The sequence below is a fragment of the Monopterus albus genome, unplaced genomic scaffold (assembly GCF_001952655.1).
Source record: "Monopterus albus unplaced genomic scaffold, M_albus_1.0 scaffold187.1, whole genome shotgun sequence".
Lineage (NCBI taxonomy): Eukaryota > Metazoa > Chordata > Actinopteri > Synbranchiformes > Synbranchidae > Monopterus > Monopterus albus.
The window spans coordinates 713,275-738,737 of record NW_018128067.1 but is presented as its reverse complement, the minus strand read 5'-3'; the positions used below and the strand labels follow the sequence as shown (position 1 = coordinate 738,737).

General features: G+C 42.1%; 2 protein-coding genes across 10 annotated transcripts in view; both read right to left on the bottom strand.

Annotated features, from left to right (window-relative positions):
- The window catches only part of atp2b3b (ATPase plasma membrane Ca2+ transporting 3b), a 58,097-nt gene extending 46,302 nt beyond the window's left edge, over positions 1 to 11,795 (bottom strand). For 3 of the 6 annotated variants that reach the window (XM_020617198.1, XM_020617200.1, XM_020617202.1), the window contains exons 1-2: positions 11,037 to 11,795; positions 3,752 to 4,574 (exon numbers count right to left, since the gene is read on the bottom strand). In XM_020617198.1, the coding sequence (XP_020472854.1) occupies positions 3,752 to 3,992 (241 nt within the window). In that variant the 5' untranslated portion in view covers positions 3,993 to 4,574; positions 11,037 to 11,795. Of the gene's footprint in view, positions 1 to 3,751; positions 4,575 to 11,028 lie in introns of all 6 variants that reach the window. The other 3 variants (XM_020617199.1, XM_020617203.1, XM_020617201.1) reach the window with 3 other exon arrangements.
- A 9,837-nt stretch (positions 11,796 to 21,632) lies between these two features.
- Positions 21,633 to 25,463, bottom strand: part of ccnq (cyclin Q) — a 7,150-nt gene continuing 3,319 nt past the window's right edge. For all 4 annotated transcript variants that reach the window (XM_020617225.1, XM_020617224.1, XM_020617223.1 and 1 more), the window contains exons 5-6: positions 24,633 to 24,851; positions 21,633 to 23,079 (exon numbers count right to left, since the gene is read on the bottom strand). In XM_020617225.1, coding sequence (XP_020472881.1) covers positions 22,990 to 23,079; positions 24,633 to 24,851 — 309 coding nt within the window. In that variant the 3' untranslated portion in view covers positions 21,633 to 22,989. The remainder of the gene's footprint in view (positions 23,080 to 24,632; positions 24,852 to 25,463) is intronic.

Genomic DNA, 25,463 nt, shown 5'->3' with positions numbered 1-25,463 from the left:
TCAGTTTCCATGGTGACCAGGATATCAAGTTCAGGACTTCCTGCCTCTAACAGGTTTCCGCCCAGCAACAGGTGATGTCATTCTTTCGGTGGAGTAGGCTTGGAGCAGAGCTTTTTTTTTTTCTTTCTTTCTTTTTTGATTGGCTGTCGGGGCAACAGCAATTTGCAGTTATTTTCTGTGGTTGGCCAAGGTTGCTGACTATCTTTGTACCCGTCTGCCTGAATGTGAGTGCGTGTTCTTTTGGATGCATCCTTGTCCAATGTGCTTGCTGCAGGGAGTCATATGTAACTCCCAGCACTGCCGAAGAATTGTGTAGCAATATGACGTTCAACAGGGTTCAGGCCGAGGCGAGACAGAGAGAGACAGGGAGAGGGAGAAACAGGTGATCTTATGCTGAGTAATCGCAGTGAGCTGTATCCTCCTTTCATTAGTCCACCCTCCCTCCCTCCTTTTCTCAGCCACTCATCCATCCCTCCATTCTTCCCTTCCTCTTCATCCTCTTCCGTAGCCTCTCTTGTTGGTTCTCCTCCTCTTTTTCTCCCTCTCTCAATCTCCCCTTCATATGTCCTTGACAATGCGGCAAGCTGTTCTAGCTTTCCCTCCTCACCCTTTATCCCCCCATTACCACACACACACACACACACGCTTTCTTTCATTCCCTCATTCCCTTTCATTGTTCTCCTCCTCCTTTCTCTCTCTTCATTGTGGATGTAATGGGCTCATACTGCAGTGCTGGGGTGTCCATATCTGTGTTTGTGTATGAGACAGAGAGAGATCCCATTCTGTATTGGTTTAACCCCCACCCTGCACGTTGTATCACATTACAGATAATGCTCAGCATCAACTGCATCATAATGTATACGCCTGTGGTATGTTTACCCTAGTGTGCGTGTCACACTCTGTCTATTTGTGTAGAAGTGTTGCAAAATATGCACATCTATACCCACATTTTCCCAACTGATCTGCCAATTCATGTTCCTACTCAAGGATCAGCTTTATTGTCATTGTAATAAGCAGAGGCAGCAGCTTTTGTTGTGCTTTCAAACGGCTGCGAGTTTTGAATGATCAGTCACAAGCTTGGGTAGACAGAGTCTGGAGTAATGACGTGAGATTTCTACAAGGTGGGAAACATGTTTCTTCATCTGCGTTTGCACTTTGGCAAACCAGATGACACCATATGTAATTTGTGAAAGTCAGCACAGCGCATAGGAAGCCCGTCCAAGCGTGGAGAGCAGTGTTTGTGTGTGTTGTTTGCCAACTCTGCTTTGTAGGGACAACTGCAAATACAGTATATGACTCTGTGTGTGTGTGTGTGTGTGTGTGTGTGTGTGTGTGTGTGTGCCTTTGTATTACTTACATCATGAGGACTGAAACCTGTTAACACACTCACACTATGGGGAACACCGTAGGAGCGCATGGGCAAGGCCCTTAACCCCAGCCCACTCCAGTGGAGCTGCTCAGTGGCCAACAGGTCAGGGTGGTTAGGGGATGGCAATCGTGCTTGGGAACGTTACCAAACAATCATGGTTGTATTGGGCAGTTTCCAGGTGCGAATGTGTAACTGTATGAATGTGGTCAGTGTTCCTGCAAAAGTGAGGTTGCCCCTAAGTAGATAGACCATACGTTAGTAAGGTTAAATGAGAAATAAATTTTTCACACCTTCAGAGGGCTGTTTGACGGTGACAATATGGTGTTATGGTTAGAATTAGGTTTAGGTTAGTTTAGAGAAAGGGCTGGGGTTAGACATTTATTTGTGATGTGACATTAGATTAGGATAAGGGGCTAGGGAATGCTTTATGTCAATGTATCCTTCCAACTATACAGGAAGACCAACGTGTGTGTAGGTGTGTGTGTTCGTGTGCTTAGTTTGTCAGGATGTGCTGCTCTGAGTCCTGATCAGCTCTCAGTATCAAATTAGCAACACTCAACACAGACTTACTGTAACTCAACCCCCACCAACTCTCACACTGTTTCCCCAACTCTCTCTCTCATACCCCCCCCCATAGACTATGCTTACATTTGAACACACTCTCCTTGCTTCATTCACCCATCTCTCTTCCTCACGATCTCCCTCTCACAATTCTCCGTCATGTTACAGATTTTCCCAGCCATCTTCTCTCTGTTGTTGTGTTGCTAGGTTACAAACTAGTTGAAGGAGTGGGCATAGTGTGGTACCACATCCCTGCAAACACACACACTAAAGGCACAGACACCCGAAATCTGACCTTTAGTATTCATTAGGAATCTGACTGGTACAGTCATATTAACTTGGTATCTTGTGTGTGTGCGCGCACATGTATTTCATTGTGAAGACATTCTGGCTGGTTGTCACAACTTCGAAGGGCTGTTCGAGGGTCAAGATTTGGTTTTAGGGTTTGGGTTAGCAATGGTGGAAAGTAACTAAGTACATTTACTCAAGTGCTATACACTTTGAGGTATCTGTACGTGAGTATTTTGATTTTCTGCGACTTCTTATTTCACTACATTTCAGAGGCAAATATTGTAATTTTACTGTACTACATGTATCTAATAACTTTAGTTATGTTTCAGAATCAGATGAATAAAACAAGATACAGTATAACTATAAAATATTATTATTATTAATCCCTGGTGGGAAATTCACAAGCTGCCCAGCAGTAATTCAAATTAGTATGTAATATAGTTGGCTTCACCTTTACCAGCGTGTTATTATAATCCAATGATATGATATACATTATTATGAAATGTGCCGTTCTGCATAAATTTATGGTACTTTAAGTATAAATTGCTGCACATACTTTTGTACTTTAAATTAAGTAATATAGTGAATAAATTCATTTTATTTGTAATTGAGTGTTTTAACACTGTGGTATTGCTACTCTTACTTGAGTAAAGGTTCTGAGTGCTTCTTCCATGACTGCAGGTTGGAATTAGATTCAGGTCAGGGTTAGCTAAGAGTAGGGGTTAGACATTTAGCTGTGATGGTTAAGGTTAAGGAGAGGGGCTAGGGAATGCAATTAATCAATTAATCAGTCATTTGAAATGATCAGATTGATTGATTGATAAAAATTATTAGCACTACTGATTTCTGTAGATCAATGTATTTGCAATTGATGGTCTAAAAATGATCAGAGAATAGAGACACATGTCTTGTTTTGTCCAACAAATGGCATAAAATCTAAAGAAATCCAATTTACATTAATAAAAAATACTGAGAAAAGCAAAAATCTCTACATTTTTACCATTTATGTGACTTGATTAATCAAATATCAATATTTTGCTTATTAATCTTCAGTCAATCAAAGACTGGGCCAAACATCTCAGACCTAGTTATTTTTATTTATTTGTTTGTGCATTGATTCACAATGCACAGTCCCCTCATCTAACCATCAATCAGCTTATCCACCCTTGCTCTCCATGTGTCCACCTCTGACGTTGTACTGCAGTGACGTTGCTGTGTTTTTTTTATTCTGTCCTCTTGTGTATTAATAATGCATTCAGAATATAAAATGATTTTTGTCAGTGTGTCAGTTAGAGAATGACTAGTGAGCGCATGTAATCACCTCCATTTATTTGAGTCAAACAATGATGATGTAGAAATCATGATTTGCAGTTTGCAGCAACACCACTCATGCAGAGGAGTGTATGTTCGACTCCAGCCACCAATACAGTGTCATCCATCCCTACACTCATATGTACTCCTCCATCATTCATCCATCTATCATTCCATCCACCCTCCTCACTAGCTTTTAATCCAGCAGTGCCTGCTCACCATCAGTGGTGCTGGACTGTAGTCTCTGGCAGAGGCCCTCTGCGTCTCCGTAGCTGTCCTGGATCTTCTGCAGGGCTTCAGCCCCTCGGAGCTCCATCAGCTCCCTGAGCTCCTTCAGCGTGACCCCAAAGTCTTCCCCTGCATGACTGCCATCTGCCCTTCCTCCTCCGCCTCGAGTCCCTTTAGGATAAAACTCCACTGCACTGTTTGCCATTTCACCCATCGTGGCTGTTGTGGACATGTCAGTACGGGTGTTTTTCTGTTGGGCCCTCCTTTTGCTCCGTAGCCTGTCCTTGACTCAGTACCCCTTTTGTTTGGTGGGTGGAGGGGTGTTCATGTGCTCAACAGTCAGATTCTTTTTCTGCCTCGATATCCTACTGTAAAATGTGTAATTAAAATGAAGCCTGAACCCTTTTAATTTTATTAAGGTCAATCAAGGGGCGTTGGTTATTTTTTTTCTCCTTGCTATGGTGGCCTAGCCTCCCACTGCTCCTTTAATTCTCCATAACAGGAGGAGGGTGAGGGGGATGAAGGGCAGTGAGCAGGGGCACTTCAGAAGTGTGACATCTGAATGAATCCAGCTTTCATTTCCTTCATCTCTTCTACGACTCCGCTCTTTCCTCGTTTCTGCCCCCCTCCCTCCAGGCTCGTGGCCAGTCCATGGATGGACGGATGGATGGATGGACAGGCTGATGCGCTTACAGTCAGGGACGGAGGAATGATGGACGGGTGGAGAGAGGGGTGAGCAAGGCAAAGCCGGCTGATGAATCAGAGACAGGAAGTGGATCCAGTTCAGAGGTAGCTACTGCTGCACCACCAGGACCTGAGAGAGTGCAAGAGAGAGATAAAACATTACCACTCTGTTCTATTGATCTCACTCAATATCATTACATCAAATCATTTCTGAGGCAGAGACGAGACTCGCTTGGTTGAACTCAGCTGGGAAACTAGTACTGTATCTTTGATTCAGTGGCTAAAAATCTAACTTTAATTCATCAGTTTTCATCTAAATACATATCAAAGTATGACTTGACATTCATGTCAGAAAATGGGTACAAACATGATATACAGTGCCTTGCGAAAGTATTCGGCCCCCTTGAACTTTGCGACCTTTTGCCACATTTCAGGCTTCAAACATAAAGATATAAAACTGTAATTTTTTGTGAAGAATCAACAACAAGTGGGACACAACCATGAAGTGGAACGAAATTTATTGGATATTTCAAACTTTTTTAACAAATAAAAAACTGAAAAATTGGGCGTGCAAAATTATTCAGCCCCCTTAAGTTAATACTTTGTAGCGCCACCTTTTGCTGCGATTACAGCTGTAAGTCGCTTGGGGTATGTCTATCAGTTTTGCACATCGAGAGACTGAAATTTTTGCCCATTCCTCCTTGCAAAACAGCTCGAGCTCAGTGAGGTTGGATGGAGAGCGTTTGTGAACAGCAGTTTTCAGTTCTTTCCACAGATTCTTGATTGGATTCAGGTCTGGACTTTGACTTGGCCATTCTAACACCTGGATATGTTTATTTGTGAACCATTCCATTGTAGATTTTGCTTTATGTTTTGGATCATTGTCTTGTTGGAAGACAAATCTCCGTCCCAGTCTCAGGTCTTTTGCAGACTCCATCAGGTTTCCTTCCAGAATGGTCCTGTATTTGGCTCCATCCATCTTCCCATCAATTTTAACCATCTTCCCTGTCCCTGCTGAAGAAAAGCAGGCCCAAACCATGATGCTGCCACCACCATGTTTGACAGTGGGGATGGTGTGTTCAGGGTGATGAGCTGTGTTGCTTTTACGCCAAACATAACGTTTTGCATTGTTGCCAAAAAGTTCGATTTTGGTTTCATCTGACCAGAGCACCTTCTTCCACGTTTGGTGTGTCTCCCAGGTGGCTTGTGGCAAACTTTAAACGACACTTTTTATGGATATCTTTAAGAAATGGCTTTCTTCTTGCCACTCTTCCATAAAGGCCAGATTTGTGCAGTATACGACTGATTGTTGTCCTATGGACAGAGTCTCCCACCTCAGCTGTAGATCTCTGCAGTTCATCCAGAGTGATCCTGGGCCTCTTGGCTGCATCTCTGATCAGTCTTCTCCTTGTATGAGCTGAAAGTTTAGAGGGACGGCCAGGTCTTGGTAAATTTGCAGTGGTCTGAAACTTCTTCCATTTCAATATTATCGCTTGCCCAGTGCTCCTTGGGATGTTTAAAGCTTGGGAAATCTTTTTGTATCCAAATCCGGCTTTAAACTTCTCCACAACAGTATCTCGGACCTGCCTGGTGTGTTCTTTGTTCTTCATGATGCTCTCTGCGCTTTAAACGGACCTCTGAGACTATCACAGTGCAGGTGCATTTATATGGAGACTTGATTCCACACAGGTGGATTCTATTTATCATCATTAGTCATTTAGGTCAACATTGGATCATTCAGAGATCCTCACTGAACTTCTGGAGAGAGTTTGCTGCACTGAAAGTAAAGGGGCTGAATAATTTTGCACGGCCAATTTTTCAGTTTTTTATTTGTTAAAAACGTTTGAAATATCCAATAAATTTCGTTCTACTTCATGATTGTGTCCCACTTGTTGTTGATTCTTCACAAAAAATTACAGTTTTATATCTTTATGTTTGAAGCCTGAAATGTGGCAAAAGGTCGCAAAGTTCAAGGGGGCCGAATACTTTCGCAAGGCACTGTACCTATCTGAAAGTGTAAAATCATTACTAGTGCAACTGTAGCCCCAGTGTTGCATTTGAATCTCTTTACCATACATTTAATTACGAAAACACCTTTGTCTCACTTTGTACTATGTACGTTCATAGATTTGTTTGGCTGTTTGAGGATAGGACAAAAAGCCTTAAACACAACACTTACATACGATATTATGACCTTATACAATGGCTAATGTTTGGAAACAGTGGCCTGGTTACACATCCAGCTGACACCAAGCACTGAGTTCACTTGGAGTTGTGTTTTTAGCCACCTGACAAATGGAAGTCCAATATTCACGGCAAGGTCTAAGACAATGTTCTGCCATGTTCACCAACTGTTTGGTGATGAGTCAGTAGCATACTGACAAGAGCAGAGAGAGACAGAACCAAAACAAATGGTGGGGCATAAAAGCAAAATACTGGTTTAAAAGATGCTCAAATGCTCTAAAGAGGTCAGAGGAAATGCAGAGTTGGTGATAAACAGCATGTTTCACATTATCACATTTGATCCATTGTTAGTATAAAAGCAGTTATTATAGCAGCTTCATATTCTCAAAATCTGGAAAGTCTTGGATTAAGGTTGGAATCATTATATTTCTGCAAATAAAACAGTCTTCTGAATGCTGCTTCTGCTTTCATCCAATGAGAATTAATTATACACATGGTGGTATTCAGAAGATATGGACTACTGGACACTCTCATCACCACCTTCCCTGAGAAAACTGCTGCAGGGTGACAATACTTTACATAGTTCTTATTATCAAAAACCCAGGAACAGACCAAAGCCAACTATGTGGGTGGCACGTGTCTCGGTACTTTCAGGCCTCCCTACCCTGCCTGTGGCTCTCAGTCTCAAGCCCTCTGGTTCCAACTCAGGACATCAATCTTTAGAAACACCTCACAAATGTATAGTTTCATTTTTTTAAGAGGCTCAGTAATTCCATTAAACGGCTTGGCACTGCAGTTTTTAACAACCATCACTCAAACAGGAGGAAACAATGCCTTTGTGAAGGACCATTTTCATCTGTGGAACAACACACACTTGATGTTGTAGTGTATTTGGAGCAGAAGGCTGGTATGTGTGGCTTGTTGATGTATTTTTCTATGGCACAAAAGGATAAGATGTATCAGGCCTTGGATATACACTTATTGTTGGTTTTGGTCTTGATATTTGCTGATAAGAAAAATAAAGATTCTTATCATCCTGTTCACTTGGGTGAACTTCTGTAATATTAGTCTAAACCAGATACATCCAGCACATCCCCTTTGACAAAAAACATCATGCCTGGACACATCCACATGCCTCGAAGGTGCAATTATTTCATATTCTGTTCGGTCTAGTAAGAAGCTTGTGAGACCTGAAAGAGGGACATTTCCTGAAGTGAGCTGCTCCTGTTAATTTCAGTGAAAAACAATATCATATTCAGTGAATTAACATTTCAATCCATTTCTGGAACTGATTTAATTAAAATAAATCTGACAGCACTCAAAGCAGCAACGTGCTTTCTTCAGCCACAGTGACTGAGAAGAAGCTTCATCCTACATGAGTAATTAGCTCCGGCTGTAACTAAATATTCATAGCATCACACACAACACAACATCTTCTGGTTTCCCTATCAAGGTATTTTACATAAGGATGAGCATGAAAAAACAGAACTAAAGCTAATCATTAACTCCTTTTCTCCTCCCTTCTCTCCACTCTTCACTCTCCCTCAACTAGTACCGGGAAGTACGATTCTTAGTTTTACCTGGTATGTGTGCAAGTTACTAGTTAAAACGTGTGTCTCCTGCTGCACTGCTTAAAGCTAAACTTTGTCACACAGCACTTGAATGTGTTTTTAACATTATTAGCTGGTCCCTTACTCAAGGATTCTGTCTAATTTTATAACACTAATGTAAGAAAAATGCTTTCATTTATTTAGCTGGTAGTTAGGGTGGCATCATATAAAAGGCGAGTAGGCAGGAGAATGTGAAAGCCTTTGTCAGTGTCGGACTTCTGCGAGCAACATATGGCTATTTCCTGGAGTCGGTACATATCAAGCCTGCAAAATATACTAGTATATATAGTGATCCGTTATTTTTGGAACAGCAAACTCCCTCTGCTTCTTGTATCTTCTTTCTCTCTTGTTCCTCTATGCCCTGCCATGCCTCTATCCTGACTGACAGCCTCAGTTTGACTGAGTCACCCTGCTCTGCCTTTGAAGCTTCCTCTCACTCTCCATCTTTTCTTATGTGCCAGCTCTTCCACCTGTTTTTTGTATCTATGTTTTTTATGTCTTGTCTTGTCTCATTGCTTGGTATTATTTCACCTTCCTCTTTTCCTGCTCTTCTGACTCCCTCATTTTGCTGTTCTCCCCTCTATATGTGCTTCCCGCTACTGCAATCATTTATTTACTCAGCCAGTTGTGCATTTTCTTCCCAGCCAGTCTCTTACTCAAGGGTTCTGTCTGATTTTATAACACTAAAGCTTTGCTGTCCAGTCTTCCAACTACGACAGCTCACTCTGGCTATGTCTTTCTGTTTGTTTCAGAGCTTTGATGGGTACACTACACATGTGTGCATCTGCAAGCCTGCATTACTAAAACTGACAAAGTGGCTGATAGACATTCCTAGCTCTTAGGCACACACACGCACACACACAATAGGCCACTTTAGCCACAGGATGAAAGCATCACCAATGTAGAGTAAACACACAAAGAAAGTAACACTCATGCCCGGAGCCATCACTTACATGACACTGTCATGACACACACACACACAAATGTGTCACGGTGCTTTCAAAATGAGTGAGTGAGAGAGAGACTGCGTGGTGCTGTCCGGGCTGAAAATATGTTTGAACATGAAAAGAGTCAGACAAAAGGTTACCACAATCGTCAGCAGCCTGCCCATTTATTCTGAATGCTAGCCCTGCTTTTCCACACACCATCCTGCAGAAGGTCGGAGCAATTTGACTGAAGAAAGTGGCCACTCTTTACCTTCGGGTGCTTTCTCTTTATCGCAGCAGCAAGAGTGTGGAGAAGGGTACAGAAGGGGGAAGACACATGAGAGAATGTCCTCACGAGATTTGATTCTAGGCCAGCAGAGCTGTGTATGCTTTATGGCTGAGTGTGTACATGTGTGTTTTGGATGGGGTAGTCCAGGCATACACACAAACCTGAGCATGTCACTGAACAAGTATGTGTGTACTCGTGCGTTACTGTCTGTACCGCTTGTGCACATAATTGTCAGGCTGGGTGAGCGCATGCCACATGTGTGCACTTGTCAGTATTTGGTCTCTCCGCCTACACCTGCGCAGCTGCAGTTCTACTTTCTGACAGGCATCTAAAGGGTCACCTCTGGCAGGGCCCTTGTATCTGGGCTGCCGTCACTGGCTTGGTGCCAATCACACACTTCTGTAATGCCCAGTGGGAAAAGCACACTTAGAATTCAACACAGTCAGTGGCTGGAGCCATTAAAGATGGTCCACCAACAGGGTGCAAATATCTGCATTACTGTAGAGCACAGTAAAGCAGCTTGATGATGTCAGTGATGCTGAGGATCAAAGTTTGACAAAGGAGCATGTGTGGGGGAAAAGTAAGTCGTAGTTAAGACTGATCAATGTCCACTCTAATGATGTCTCTCTCTCTTAGATCTCATACATTTGTCCAGATACACACTCACACAATAGCAGTGTCCATTCCACTGAGCCCCCCCCACACACACACACACACACACACGCTTAATTCAGCAGGCAATTGCCAGGAAGACTGCACTCCTGGACGAATGTCCCCATGCAACAGTGTGTTTCCCACACAAAACGACCTTTGCTGGTCACCTTCAGACATGTCTGAGCTTCATCCCTCTGCTCATCCTCTTCCCCTGCACATACATGGCAACAACAGAAGCCCTGACTAAAGCTGAGAGACTACACTGTAGGCTTAATAAACATGCAAGGAGAGTGTGGAGTCTGTGATGCGCCACTCCTCTGGCCTCCCTGTGTCCCACTACAAGGTTACCGGCGGCCACCGCCGGCCCTCTCTGCCCACCTCACCCCCACCCTGCGCTGGGATTCTAGTGCAGGTTCCTCCGGCCAGAGATTAGGGCTAGATATAACCGACATCCCCGCAGCTCAGCGCTGCAGGTGCGACAAACGCAGTTCATGCTCAATAGCCTATAGCCTGGCACACAGGGGCGCCCGGGAAAACCAAGAGGCAAGCGGAAGAACATGCTGTTCGGCGAAAAGCGGGACTGCAGCCCCTCACCAGCTGACATAGGACAGATAGGATATGTAGCTCCCCACACGCACGCGCTCCCACATTTACGTGTGCACATGCATACTCCTTCATAATGTCATAACGCTGTTTGCCAGAGTATTATGGTATGTCCTACTGTATGGGCTATTATTAAAGCTGTGTAAGGCCTGCGATGAGAAATTCCACATCAGGCCACGGTTTGCGTCCTCAAAGTCCGTTAAAACCTCCCCACATGCTTTAATCAATCAGCGCGAGCAACATTGCTCCCCTAATAAAAACGGCGCTCGAGCGCCCGGGGTAAATAGCAGTCATGTGCGCGTGCACGCACGGACTCACCGACTCACCGTGCAGGCCGAGCTCAAGGACATCAGCACCAGCGCGCGGGCGGGGAGGCAGAATCCCCGTTAATCTGTGTGTGCGTGAAACGGAGAATGTCCCAAACCGGATGAGAGGATACAGCGGACACCGGGGCTGCGGTAGTTCCGGTTGCCTGGAGCCCGAAGGAGTGGAGGGATGAAACACGACGACGGTGCTGATGAATATTCCGCTCCGCGCTGTCACCTGACGGTTGGTCGGCGGAGTTCTGCGGCGGTGGAGGAGAGAGAGAGAGTCAGAGAGGGAGAGAGAGGATGCGCCGGGTTGACGGTTTAATAAACACCTCGGTAGTGGGGAGGGGGTTAGTCCGTGCGCCTTGGTGAGAGCTGTTCGCAGCGGTGAGAACTGCTGTTTTCATCGGATTCGGTTAACTGTTAAGAGCTCTGAAAGAAAAAGAAAAGAAAAGAAACGCAGGGGAGAGAGGAGAAGCTCATGCGACATCTTTGGGGGAGGAGGAGGAGGGGGTCGAGCCGCTTCGACAGCCCGCGCGCAGAGGAGCTCGGTCGCAGCATCCGCGAAAGGAACCAAGTGAGGGAGGGGTGCTCTATACGTCACCCCCACCTCTCTTCTGCGTAGTGAGGACATCACACACACCGCAGCGCATGTTTCTTTCTTTCTGTTTTTTAATAGATTAGGGCCCATTATCACTGTTTTAGAAATGCTGCCAGACACAGTAATTCAATGTTATCTGCTTTATTGTGCTCGAGTTATTCAGGATCTATTGTTGTGTAAAATATGTATTTTACTTATTATTAAATGTTTACCAAAAACAAAAGTGTTGCTGGAACTGAAAAAAACCTTCTTATCTTTCAAAGTAGTTTTCTTCTTCACTGAGCCTTTAAATTTTTATATACATGGTCATTAACCTGTGATTCACTTGCATATGCCAGTCAAATTTAGATGCTCAGTGGACTAAAGACAAGTGCAGACTGGACCAGTGCGCCCTGTGTTGACCCTTGAAACAGACTCGATGCACAGTTTAGCTTACTACTAAGATGTATCCCCTCCACACAGTAAGATTCTAATGCATCTTCATGGGCCCTTCACCTGCTTTCTGCTGCCTCAGTCACCATGGAGATTTGTCTAATTCAGCAAAGTATCGGGATAAAAAGCACACATCAAGCAAACACTTGTTGGATGCCTGGAACAACGGACTAGAGGGACTAGATGTGGTGCTTTGATCTGCTTTTAAAACTCACAAGGTAACTGGAGGGACACCAAACAGGAACTAAATTGATGAAAAGATGGGTAAATGCTGTGGTGGAAGAAGTACTCAGATCCTTTACTTAAGTAAAAGTAGCACTACAACAGTGTAACATATTCTGTTACAAGTAAAAGTCCTGCATTCTAAATGTTACTTAAGTATAAGTACAAAAATATTAGCATCAAAACATACTTAAAGTACTAAAAGTAAAAGTGCTCATTATGCAAAATGGCACATTTCACATCCCATATATCATATTGTTGTATTATAACTACTGAACTACTGATGCATTATTGTGTACATCACATTTAATGTCGCAGCTGGTAAAGGGGGAGCTAGTTTGAGCTAGTTTATATGCATTTCATTTGAATTACTGCTGAGTAGCTTGTGAATTTTACACCACAGGTCAATGAGGTCTTACAAACACAAAGGCCCAAGGAGGAGTGGGTGGGGGCACGAGACCCTGCCACCATTGAGACACAGGACCCTGGGGACAGAGCTCATGATCACCAAGGGGTCCTCAGGGCTACCGCTGAGCGTAGGACTGGCTGGAGACCTACATGCATGTCAGGTGTAGCACTAAAGGTCCCGGTAAAGAGACACTGGTAAACACTGCCAGATTTTGTTGGAATATATTTTATGCTATCTGATGGATTTAATCTGTTTTACTTTGAAGGACATGCCAGTAAGTTTTTGTCTTTTGTTAAACTCTGCATGCCCATTAACGTACTGTTTCTGAAAAGAAAAGGGATGTGTTAGATTTTAAACAGCTGTATGTTGTTTAGTTAAAGGTGGGGATTCTAAATTAGATGTAGAAATTCATTTTTACCTGTAATATAAATTATTCATTTTTACATTGCCATCTACTAAAGCTGTTTGATCAAAACCCTTTGATGTAATTAGCCTAGTCTGTGGGGGTGTTGGTCAGTCCTATTCCACCATGGGAACCCCTAATAAAATCCATTAATGCTGTTGAAACCTATATTAAAATGTTTTGATGTGAAATTCTAATATGTAGATGTGAATTTGTGTGAAGTATGTAATTATACTCCATAAAAGTTGACCAGCTTTTGATCTAGATGGAAGTGAGGTATTAAAAGTAGGCGGGACTTAGAGTAAGAAGTGTGACATCAGAGGCCATAATTCTTCTCTTCACACCTCACTTTGACAGGAGCGGTACTCTTAAGCCCCCTTTCCATTGCCTGGTACCGGCTCAGCACGACTTGACACAACTCTACTCTCTTTTGATACCGGGTGCTTGGTTTTCCACTGCAGATAGTCCCATCTCAGTGTAGCTGGTTGTCATAGCAACACTGCATTACACTGCCATGATGTCATTTGCAACCAACACAGTAACAGTGGAGGACATGAAAGGTATGCTGTTCTTGATTCTCAATATGTGGCTGTTTTTAGTTAGTACAGTAACTACAGTAAAATAGCGGTTAGTGTTAAATAACATTGCTTTTAAAAACTGCGCTTTCTTTGTTCTCTCACACATCTCACACGTTGATGGTGTGTTTTCACTGGCCAATCGCTAGTCTGCATTTATATGTCACCATTTGGTATCGCCTCTGCTTGCTTGGAACCTCAACAGAGGTGATTCCAAAAATAGTACCAGGTACCAGGTACAGTACTATCCCCAACATTTGACTGATGGAAAAACAAATAAGGTGAGTCAAGTCAAACCAAGCCTATACTAGGCGGTGGAAAAGGAGCTATACAGTCTCTGTGCTGACATGATGGGGCCCAAAGTACTACTCAATGTTCTATTCATTTTTTAATACTGTTCTCTAATTTTTGTTTGTTTGTTTGTTTGTTTTGTAAAATAATGGATACATTTACATCTTTGGAGCTCTGACAGCTATTTTATATGTTTAGAGATGATAAATCTCTTCGGTTGAGCTGCTAGCAACACAGACATTTGAAACGTGAACAGAGGCCCCAAATGGTTTCATCTAATTAATAAGCCTATTATATGTTTCTATGTAAAATGTTCATCTAAAAAGTACCTAATAACTATATCTGTCAAATACATGCAATGGATTAAAACATGCAATATTTTACAAAAGCATAAAATAAAAATTCTTAAGTACCAATACCTCAAAATCATACTTGAGTTCAGTTCATGAGTAAATGTACTTAGCCACATTGCACTTTCATGCATGCAACATTTATATAATTGTGTGTTTTGCTCCTTTCCTTGATTGATGCACACATTTGTGATGCAACATGTACCCAGTTTATGAGAGCTTTTCCCTTTGCTGCTCTAAACATTCAGTGTCTGGTTCTGGGAAATGTCCTCTGGGGCGCAGGAGATGTTTTACATTTCTGGAAGCAGCAAAAGCAGTTCATATGGCTGTGCTGTGTCTGCAGTAGGGGACAAAGTGCCACATACTAAATGTCATCATTGCTGAACTGGTTGACAATAAACTCTATGAAATAAAGTTAAAAACCCCCATTGCATTTACTAGCCTATAGGGACACAGTGGAGCCCTTTAAAAGGAGCACTGGAGAATTGAGTCCCCCACTTTGGGAAGCATTTGGCTGGTCCACAGCTCCTGAGACTGGGGCAATAAACCCAACGTTGACCCTTCCCCCATCTGGTCTGTACAATCAAACAGAGGCTCAAAACACTGACCACTGTGCTAACAGCTAGCACATCCTAGTGCTGAAGACCAAAGATGTTCAGTGCAGCCCCCACTAAAACACACACATATGAGACCCCCCCACACACACACACGGCTTCTGTCAAAGCTTGTTATGCAGCGAGCCAGTGTGAGAAGAAAAAGGAGAAATGTATTTATAGATGAATCAGATGAACTTATTAATAGATCTTCCACACTGCAGGGAGCTGGGCCACACATTTGTCCATCAATGAAGGCACACATTCACATCTTGTTGGGTTGTTGTGAATTTTATTTTTAACTGTTACACACCATCTCCTTAAGGCAAAAAACACATCTACTTTCTACACCTCATCTGGATATACATGTAATCTTCTAATAACAGGAGTTTTGCCCAATTAATGGCCAAGTCATCCTGTGCTAGATGAAGGGACCCGGTTCCTTAAAAAACTTTTAACTAGTGTTTAATACAGGGCTAACACAAACTGCTTTCACACTCAAATGATTGATAGCAATCAGCAACATCAATTTAAAAAAATCACTTGATATTAGCTAAGTAACACTGTTATATTAGCAACACATTGAATTAGAGAACCTTATGGGCTATTGAGTGCAGAAATGGTATTTTGTTACTTAAAATTAAATCTACAACCCATTAAAGCCTGAAAAAAAGCGGAGGTCCAAATATGTTCTATTATCACATGCTTTCAATTATTTATTTTGTTAACACTTCCAGTTGGTTTTAGTTAACCAATATTTTTGTTTAAAAGAATACAGGCTTTCTAGAACCCAGGATTAGCAGTTGTTTTCCATTTCTGGCCTTAAAAACATATTTTCCCAGTTGCCTCTTTCTATGAGTGATGGGTTCCCAAGTTTTGTGCCAAAATACAGTAAGAACCACTTTACTTATTTTACATGAGCAATTTCTATAAATGGCTTCAGTTAGAAGAAGGTTGGACATGGAAGAAAAAGGAACCAGCACTTAAATTAAGCTGTGGTGATAGTTGTGGGATTGTTGACAGCCTACGGTCAATCAAATCTGATCAAACCACACTCACACAGATGAAGCAGATCTGCTTCATCAGGACTGAGTTTTAACTTAATGGCTTTGTGTAGACTGTAATACTGTATCTCAAAAGCTATTGGATGAATTGAACTGATTTTGGTGATACCCAGATTTTTCTTCTAGTGCCACCACAACGTTGACATTTGTGGTTTTGAAGGAAATACCTTGATAACTATTTGATGGATTGCCATTTAATTTGATACAGACATTCATGCTCTTCAGGATGAACTGGAAACCACTTTGGTGATCCCTCAACTTTTAGTCTAGCACCATCATAAGCTCCCAATTTTAAATCTGTTTGATGCTTTAGTTCATGATCAAATGCATGCATAACTGATGGCACTCCCATCAGCCTCAGCTGTATGTTTGTTATTGATTAGCAGCTGTTGGTATACTAACACACTTAAATAAGAAAGTGAACATTATATCTCTAAAACATCTACGTATATATTAGCATGCTGACATTTAGCTCAAAGGACGGCTGTACCACGTGCAGCCTCAAAGAGCCACTAGCACTGGTATAGACTCATCCTCACTGAGTTTTAAACTCTTAATAAGTAATAATTAAAGGTGTCTTTGTCAGCCTTTTGGAGGCTGGCTTACTGCACATAATAGCTATTGTTAAAGGGAAATGCTTGATATTTGAAACCATGTTTTAACACTTCCAATGTCAACTCTAACAGTGTGTGTTTGTATTAATGCTACTGGTCAGAAAGGGGGCACCTTGAAAGGTCTTGATAGACTTTTGACTGATGGTTTGACGGGTGTCTGTCTGCTGCTGACTCCATCCATCTTTTCATCTCACTGTTTACTGGGATGATGAATCATGCAGGCCACTCTTTTTGCTCCACCCTGCAATACTTAGAGCATGCACACACACAGACTTGCTCTATTAAATCTACCATCTATGCATTAGGCATTCAGAGTATTTAGCGTTGCTCAGTTGATGTATAATAGGTCGGAGGCTGAAGGCTGCAGAGCTTTTATCATTTCAAGGGCACTCAGCTCATAGACTGCAGACCTGATGTAACATTACCATCCCAAAGTGACATTTCAGTATTAACACACACACACATGGAGACGTACACAACCAGCTGGTCATGTGTGTGACCTTCTGACTTCCCCTCAATCCCACAGTAAAGACTGAAGTGATGTGTAAGCAGATCAGAATTATACAGCGCAGAGGAGAGCTATCAAAGGCAATGATAAGCTCCTCTCCCTCACTTCCCGTCTTCACCTCTCCTTTCTCTCCTCACCCCTTCATTGCCCTCTCCTTGCTCCCTTCCACCTCTCCTCTGTCCATGTCAGTCACTTTTCTCTTACTCCTCCTCCAACTGCTTCCCTCTGTACTCCTTCCCATCTTATGGTTAATTCATGGAGTCTGGCTGAACATGCACCTTCTCCATTATTAATATAACATTAGGGAGGGAGGAGGAGAGATAAGGACAAGGGAGGAGACACAGAGCAGGAGAGGGGAACATATGGAGGAAGACAGGGAAGAGGGTGAGGAGGAAAGGATTGAAAGGAGGACAAGGAATCTGGGAGAGGCGAGAAATGTGATGGGGAAGGAGCAAATGAAAAACCACCAGATTTTCTGGGAAGATAGTGACGAACGAGAAGGGAGAAATTGTGTCAGGATGAGTGATATTATATGATGTGATGCTACTGGGATGCATGCTACTGTATGTCTCTTGTCTCATGAAGAGAAGCAGAATACATAAGGAGAGCAAGAAGAGAGAAAAGAAAAGACAGAGAGAGAAACTCAGACGTGTCAGTGTTGATTATGTGACTTCTTTATTCTGGTCTCTCTCTCTCACACACACACACACACACACACACACACACACACACACATTTGAGACAGACGGACCCGATTATATAAGATAAATACAAAAAGGTAAGTAAACCACAGCGCTTCTCCTAAAGACACCCAGTGTGAGAAGCTTTGTACAGTAAAGCAAAATAAATTAAAGCAACATTTAACAGTATTTGCAGTATCTGAGCAGACAGATGAAATAAAGTCAAACAGCTGTTAGTTTTTATGTAGCTGGTAGGGTTATATCTTGGTTTCTTCACAGTCCCATAAACATTCTCATCATTAAGAAAATCAGGGCAAAGTGTTCAAGTCACCCTAAGACTCATTTGTTTTTTACGCTCCACTCGGGCCAGTGGTGTCACAGAGCCAGTACCTCTGGGCTGTCTGGGCGTCCACACTATAATCTCAGAAAACAGCAATACCACCACTGTGTTTTTGACCAGTGTATTTGTTTTGTATCTATGTAAGGTGCACACAGATTGACCATAAGAAAAAGCATACATAATGTACACAGAGTATATATATGTACTGTATATTTACAGTTGATTTCAGAAGTTTACATACATTTAAATTGATGTTATTAAAACTGATTTTTTTTTTTTACCACCCCACAGATGTCATGTTCACAAACTCTCATTTTGGCAAGTCGGTGAGGACATGTACTTTATGCATGACAAGTAATTTTTCCAACTGTTGTTTACAGAACATGTTATTGGGATTAAAGGAACTGCACTAAGTTGGTTCAAATCTTATTTATCAGAAAGATTTCAATTTGTTCATGTTAATGACGAATGTTCTACACAAACTGAAGTTAGTCACGGTGTTCCACAGGGCTCTGTGTTAGGTCCAATTCTCTTCACTTTATACATGCTCCCTTTAGCCAATATTATCAGGAAGCACAACATAAATTTCCATTGCTATGCAGATGATACTCAGTTATATTTATCTATGAAGCCAAATGAATCAGGTCAGCTGGTCAAACTTCAAGCATGTCTTAAAGACATAAAGGCCTGCATGACCTGCACCTTCTTACTTCTAAACTCTGACAAAACTGAAGTTATTGTGCTTGGGCCTGAAAACCTTAGAAATCTGCTGTCTAATCATATAGTTACTTTAGATGACATAGCTCTTGCCTCCAGTACTACTGTGAGGAACCTTGGAGTCATCTTTGATCAGAATATGTCCTTTAAATCACACAAAATCCAAGTCTCTAGATCTGCCTTCTTTCACCTGCGCAATATTGCAAAAATCAGGAGCATCCTGTCCCAAAGTGATGCTGAAAAACTGGTCCATGCATTTGTTACTTCCAGGCTGGACTACTGTAACTCTTTACTATCAGGATGTCCCAATAATTCCCTAAAAAGCCTCCAGTTAATCCAAAATGCTGCAGCCAGAGGACTGACAGGAACGAGCAAGAGAGATCATATCTCTCCCATATTAGCTTCTCTCCACTGGCTCCCTGTAAAATTCAGAATAGAATTTAAAAACCTTCTCCTAACATACAAAGCCCTTAATGACAAGGCTCCATCGTATCTTAAAGACCTCGTAGAGCCTTATCATCCGAGCAGAGCACTTTGCTCTCAGAGTGCAGGCTCTCTCCCTATGCTTCTATATGCCACCATTACACATTACTAACTTTGTGTCTCCTCTCTCCCGTAGTGTGTCCTCTCTCTCTCCCTGTACCTTTCTGCAGGTAGCCCTGGCTCTGGAGCTCTATGTTTCTGATGAGCAGTCACCGGCCACATCAACCTGACCAGTGTTTGATTGTTTGTTGTTGTATTTCTTGTGCCTTGTTACTTTTCTTTTCTCTCCTCTATCCACTCACCCCAACCGGTTGAGGCAGAAGGCCGCCCACCAAGAGTCAGGGTCTGTTGGAGGTTTCTTCCGTTAAAGGGAGTTTTTCCTCCCCACTGTCGCCAAGTGCTTGCTCAAGGGGATTTGTTGGGTTTACCCTATGTAATAATATTGATAACAGTAAGGTCTAGACCTTACTTTGTAAAGTGTCCTGAGATGACTTTTGTTATGATTTGACACTATACAAATAAAATTTGATTTGATACTGTATTTCACTGATAATTCATTGTATCACAATTCCAGTGGGTCAAACGTTTACATACACCCAGTTGACTGTGCCTTTAAACAGCTTGGAAAATTCCAGAAAATGATGTCATGGCTTTAGAAGCTTCTGATTGGCTATTTGACATCATCTGAGTCAACAGGAGGTGCATCTACCTCAACAGCATCATGTTATGGGGTGCTGTGCTGCAGGAGGGCTGTGGCATTTCGCAAAATAGATGACATCATGAGGAAGGAAGATGATGTGGACATATTGGAGCAGCAACTCAAGACATCAGCCAGGAAGTTAAAGATTGGCTCCGAATGGACAATGACCCCAAGCAGACTTCCAATGTTGTAGCAAAATGGTTTAAGGACAACAAAGTCCAAGTACTGGAGTGGCTGTGACAAAGCCCTGACCTCCATACATACAAAAATTTTAAGAGTGTGTGTAAGCAAGGAGGCCTCCAAACCTGACAGTTCCACCAGTTCTGTCAGGAGGAATGAGCTAAAACTCCAGCAACGTACTGTGAAAAGCTTGTGGAAGGCATCCTGAAATGTTTGACCAGTTAACACATTTAAAGGCAAGGCTACCAAATACTCACCGAGTGTATGTAAATGTCTGACCCACTGGGAATGTTACGAAAGAAATACAAGCTGAAATAAATCTTTTTATCTACTATTATTCTGACATTTCACATTCTTAAAATAAAGTAGTGATGCTAACTGAGCTAAGACAGAGTGTTTATAGGATTAAATGCCAGGAGTCATGAAAAGCTTAGTTTAAATGTATTTGGCTAAGGTGGATGTAAACTTCTGACCTCAACATCATTACTCACATAAAAAAAAGAAACACAGACAAGTTTGTGTATTAAAAAAAAAAATCCTCTGTGGGACTAGTTTTCAAGACCATGAAAGATCCTCACATCTGTTCAAACTCCTTGGATACTGCTTTGTTTTCAAATGTTATATTTTAATATGCAGCAAACTCAAAAGACCATTTAACCACAGGTTAATGGTTCAGTGGGTATTTCCAACTCACAGCATTTGTAATGTGTATTTATCATCCCACTTACTGAGTTTGATACAACAGGACCAAGTAAACATACCCTTCGACACAAAGGAAGATCACAGTCAACACTACAGCTTTATCGGTGCATGCTCATGAACAACCCTATGGTATCCCTCTGCTCTTAGTTACTGTGCTGCTCTAGGACATCTGCAGTGACCTCATGAAACCTGATACAGAATTAGCCACTTTATATTTAAACAACAGCTGTAAAAACTTGACTGTAAACAAATGTTTCACCTTTGCTTTTATTATTTCTTCTAATATCATTAGTCCAAGCTTGTCCTACTGGACTTTGTGATAAATAATGTGTAAAGAATATTTGGTGATTACAACAAACAAACGGCCTTCCTTTTTGCCTAAAGAAGAGAGAAGGATTAGCTACTGAGTAACATTGTGTTTTAGCAGCAAAAGATCTTATTTGTGACTTTGTGAAATATTTACCAACAAAGTACCTTCAGAATTTTCCAGTCTGTCATTCAGCCCTGAGACCCACTGGAAGTCTTTTAAAATGATATACTAATATATAGTTTCAGTTTTTAAAAAGGCGAGGCCTGGAGCCAATCCCAGCTGACATTGGGTGAGAGGAGGGGTCCACCCTGGACAAGTCGCCAGTCTATCACAGGGCTGTCACGTAGACAAACAACCACACACAATCACAATCACTCCTACAGGCAATTTAGAGTCACCAATCAACCTAAGCTGCATGTCTTTGGACTGTGGGAGGAAGCTGGAGTACCTAGAGAGGACCCACGCAGGCACAGGGAGATGCACATGCAGACGTCACACAGAAAGGCCCCAGGTCAGCCTGTGTACAAACCCAGAACCGTCTTGCTATGAGGCGACAGCACTAAACTCTGTGTCACCGTGCCGCCCTGGCTCAGTCATATGCTTTAAAAAGTTTTAAGACAACACAGCAACTCTATGGCTCAGAGGAATAAGATACAACAGGCTTTGACACACACACACACACACACACACACACACACACACACAATAAGTAAGTAATAAGTACTGTCAACGTGTTGTTGGTTTTGGTCTTGTCATGGGATCCACTGGGGCAAACAACATTGTGAATACCACCGGACACATCACTGAAACAGGACAGACAGGTTAGCATCTGCAGAGCTCACTTTGAACAACACAACAGTCCAAATTAAATCTATGTAATTTTAACAGCAGAAACAGAAGTCTAAAGCATACAAAAGATCCTGGCCCACATATTCTCATTCATGAAAATATCTCTGGAAGTGACAACACAACGCAGGGAAAGGCTTCATCTATCACTTCTGATGTGTAGAGGTTTTTAAGCAGATGTATTCACTAGTTACTGTACCTTTTACATAATAACATGCAATGTTAAGATAAGTTATTTCATGCATCTTAAAGATTAAGGATAAGTACTGAGATCCTGCACAGAACATCCCATTTTCCTTGTTAATGTGTAGATTTTATGCAGCAAGTTGCACTGGATTCTAATTAGACAATTAAGCCTTATCCTCAACTATATATTTAGCAGTAGTCTAGTGTTATCCTGATGCAGATGCATGTTAGGATAATACCATTTAATAATAAATATCTAATTGACATCAGCATGTATCTTCATTGATTCCTTGGAATCACTGATTGAATTATTTATAACACCTGTGTGGTAAACTTTAGATTTCCCCCATCGAATCCATACAGCGGTATCTGTTGTTCAAGCCTGTTATGTGTGTACTGTGATGAAGATTACTGCTGCTGATGGCTGAGGTGTTTCTGAGAAACTTGGTGCTGATGACATATCCCAGGGCTGAGACCAAAAAGCAAGAAATGTCTCCCCATGCTGACTGGAAGCAGTAATGCAGGTGTGTTTCTGTCACAGCTCACAGCCTGACTGGGCCAGTACAAAGTGCTCTCTCTCTTTCTTATACACACACACACGGGGATGCAAGTACATAGGTGCACCTGAACCCCAACATTTACATGCAGGGAATAACGGCTGTGCAGGTACACAAATTCATGCCCCACAGAAACAAGCACAAGTAAACATACACAGACAAAACAACTCTCCTGTGTCTCCCATGAGGAGGTCTGTGGGCGTGTCCTTCAGATACACTTGGCCTCCATGTCGTAGAGCTGAAGAAGGTCTGAGATCACAGCATCGATGTCTGCTTTGGTCACGTGCTCACACAGCACCTACACACACACACACACACACACACACACACACTTCAGCTCCATGCCTGGCCTCGATAAACAGTGGACATCAAAGATCCACACACCACTTCAAATGACCTAGACTTTATTGCCTTGAGAAGTGAAGCAGAAAACAATAAATCATTTTTGTCATCTGCATTTGGATATAGTGACTTATGACAAAAAAAATGTTTGACAGTGGAAAACTGTAACTGTAACTATTAAAATAATTCTTGACTCTTCTGTTCTGAAGACTGGCCGGAGCTGGACAGTTAAAGGGCACAATGGTACGAAGCTGCAGGGTTGCTGCTGGCATGAGCCAAAAAGCAGAGGACCGAACTACTGTTTGTGTCAGTCATACTGTAAACGTACCCTTAAGGATGATCTCAACACTGCACATGCTTTAAATTCCACTAAATGTGAGAAAGGAACCCAACAATGACACATTCTGCATCTCAGAGTGAAAACTGTGACAGTGAGGACTGTTCATCGTCCAGAGTCACAGCGACACTGTTTCTGGAAAGACACACTATTGCTGTGCCTTTATAAGCTGGCAAATACACTCTGAATTCTCTGCATAGCCAGATACCACTAGGGTTAAGTTACAAAGTAGTTTTAGGCTTTAACAGCGATGCTGTCTGCACATGCAAGCATTAAGAAAGGCCAATCAATAAAGCCTGCATTAAATGATTCTGTGGTCACTTGAGGGCAATAGACAAGCTGTAAAAACAAGAATGACACTGAGCCGAAGTCACAGTGTCACCTCTGGGGTAGCCTCTGCTGCACTAGTTCCTACAGCTATGTGCAATTTCTCATTCATCATCTTTTATTAGTCTTTCTGGAAAAAAATGCAGCATGTTCCCAGGGTTTACTTCCCATGTTCTAAGACAAAAGAGCATCTAAACATCCTTAAAGCATCATAACCTGGTTTTATCCATCTCCATAAAACTCACCAATACATGCCTGTAACACCAAAAACATATCGCTAACTTGTCCTCACGACCAATTTTCACTCCTTTTACATATTTTTAACACTAAATAATAGAGAAATCTGTGCTCTTTCTGACAGTACAACTATAGAAGCCAACTGATTAAGACAAGCTGCACTGTGAGTCTCAGAGTGACTTGAGTGCCAACCAACTGCCACATTAACTCCTATGTGCACAGTATTGGGCAGGTGGTCATAATGTTAAGGCTGATCAGTGTACATCAACGCTTTCTATATCCTTTAAATATTATGAATGGACCAGTTATTGTTCCAAACCTACCACCAGAATACATATTAGAAGGCTGGAATTAACAGACTGAGACCATACTGTCTCCTGGAAGAATGAATGACTTTGTTCTAGAGAGACTCTTGAATGGCAGTCAATCACAGCCAGGATTTTTAGAATGAGCATCTAGCAGCAATCAGTGGCATTAACCTTTAGGATAGTCTCACACTGACTTCAACCTCCTGCCGTGGCAGCTGCCACCTGGCTTGTTCACATGCATGTTTACTTAATTCTCTCTCTTCAGCCTGTGATTATTAGCACTCTGCAGAGAACACACACCTGCCACCACTCTTTGTCCCCGACGGGCAGCTCCACTCCATAGCTGTTTAGAGCCAGGTACAGCATTGCTATGGCGATGTGCTGGGGTGTGTGGCGGATGCACATGGCTCCATGGTAACAGTCTCTAAGCAATGCCCAGGAAGTCTCAGCAATGGGGGTTCGAGACCAGGCATGGCGGTTCACCAGCGACTTCACAGACAACAGGTAGTGCAGTAAATACTGACGAGAGAGAAAAAATACAATATAATCCTGCACACTATGATACTTTACTTGATTCAAACAGTTTCTTTGTTTTAGTTTAAGCAACAAATTAATTATGCCAGGGCGATTCACCAGTCATTGGTAAATTTTGATGCACTTTTCTGTCACTTGCAGTAGATACAGTACTTTGAGCCTGAGTGACCTACAGTTTCTGGATTACTGGGCAAAGGTCAAATAATAAAATAAAGAAATTAAAGAGATCAAATCAGCCAGGGAAAGTGACAGAGAATTTCAGCTAATACACTGTGTGCACAATTATTAGGCAAGTGAGTATTTTGACCATATCATCATTTTATCCATAATTTCCAAATCCAAGCAGTATAAACTTGAACGCTTATTGGACTTAATGCATATCAGGTGATGTGTTTTAGTGTAACGAGGGAGGGTGTGGCCTAAGGAGATCAACACCCTATATCAAGGTGTGCATAATTATTAGGCAGAATGTTCTCCTCTGGAAAAATGGGCCAAAAAAGAGATTTAACTGACTCTGAAAAGTCAAAAATTGTAAAAAGTCTTTCACAGGGATGCAGCACTCTTGAAATATCTAAGATATTGGGGCGTGATCACAGA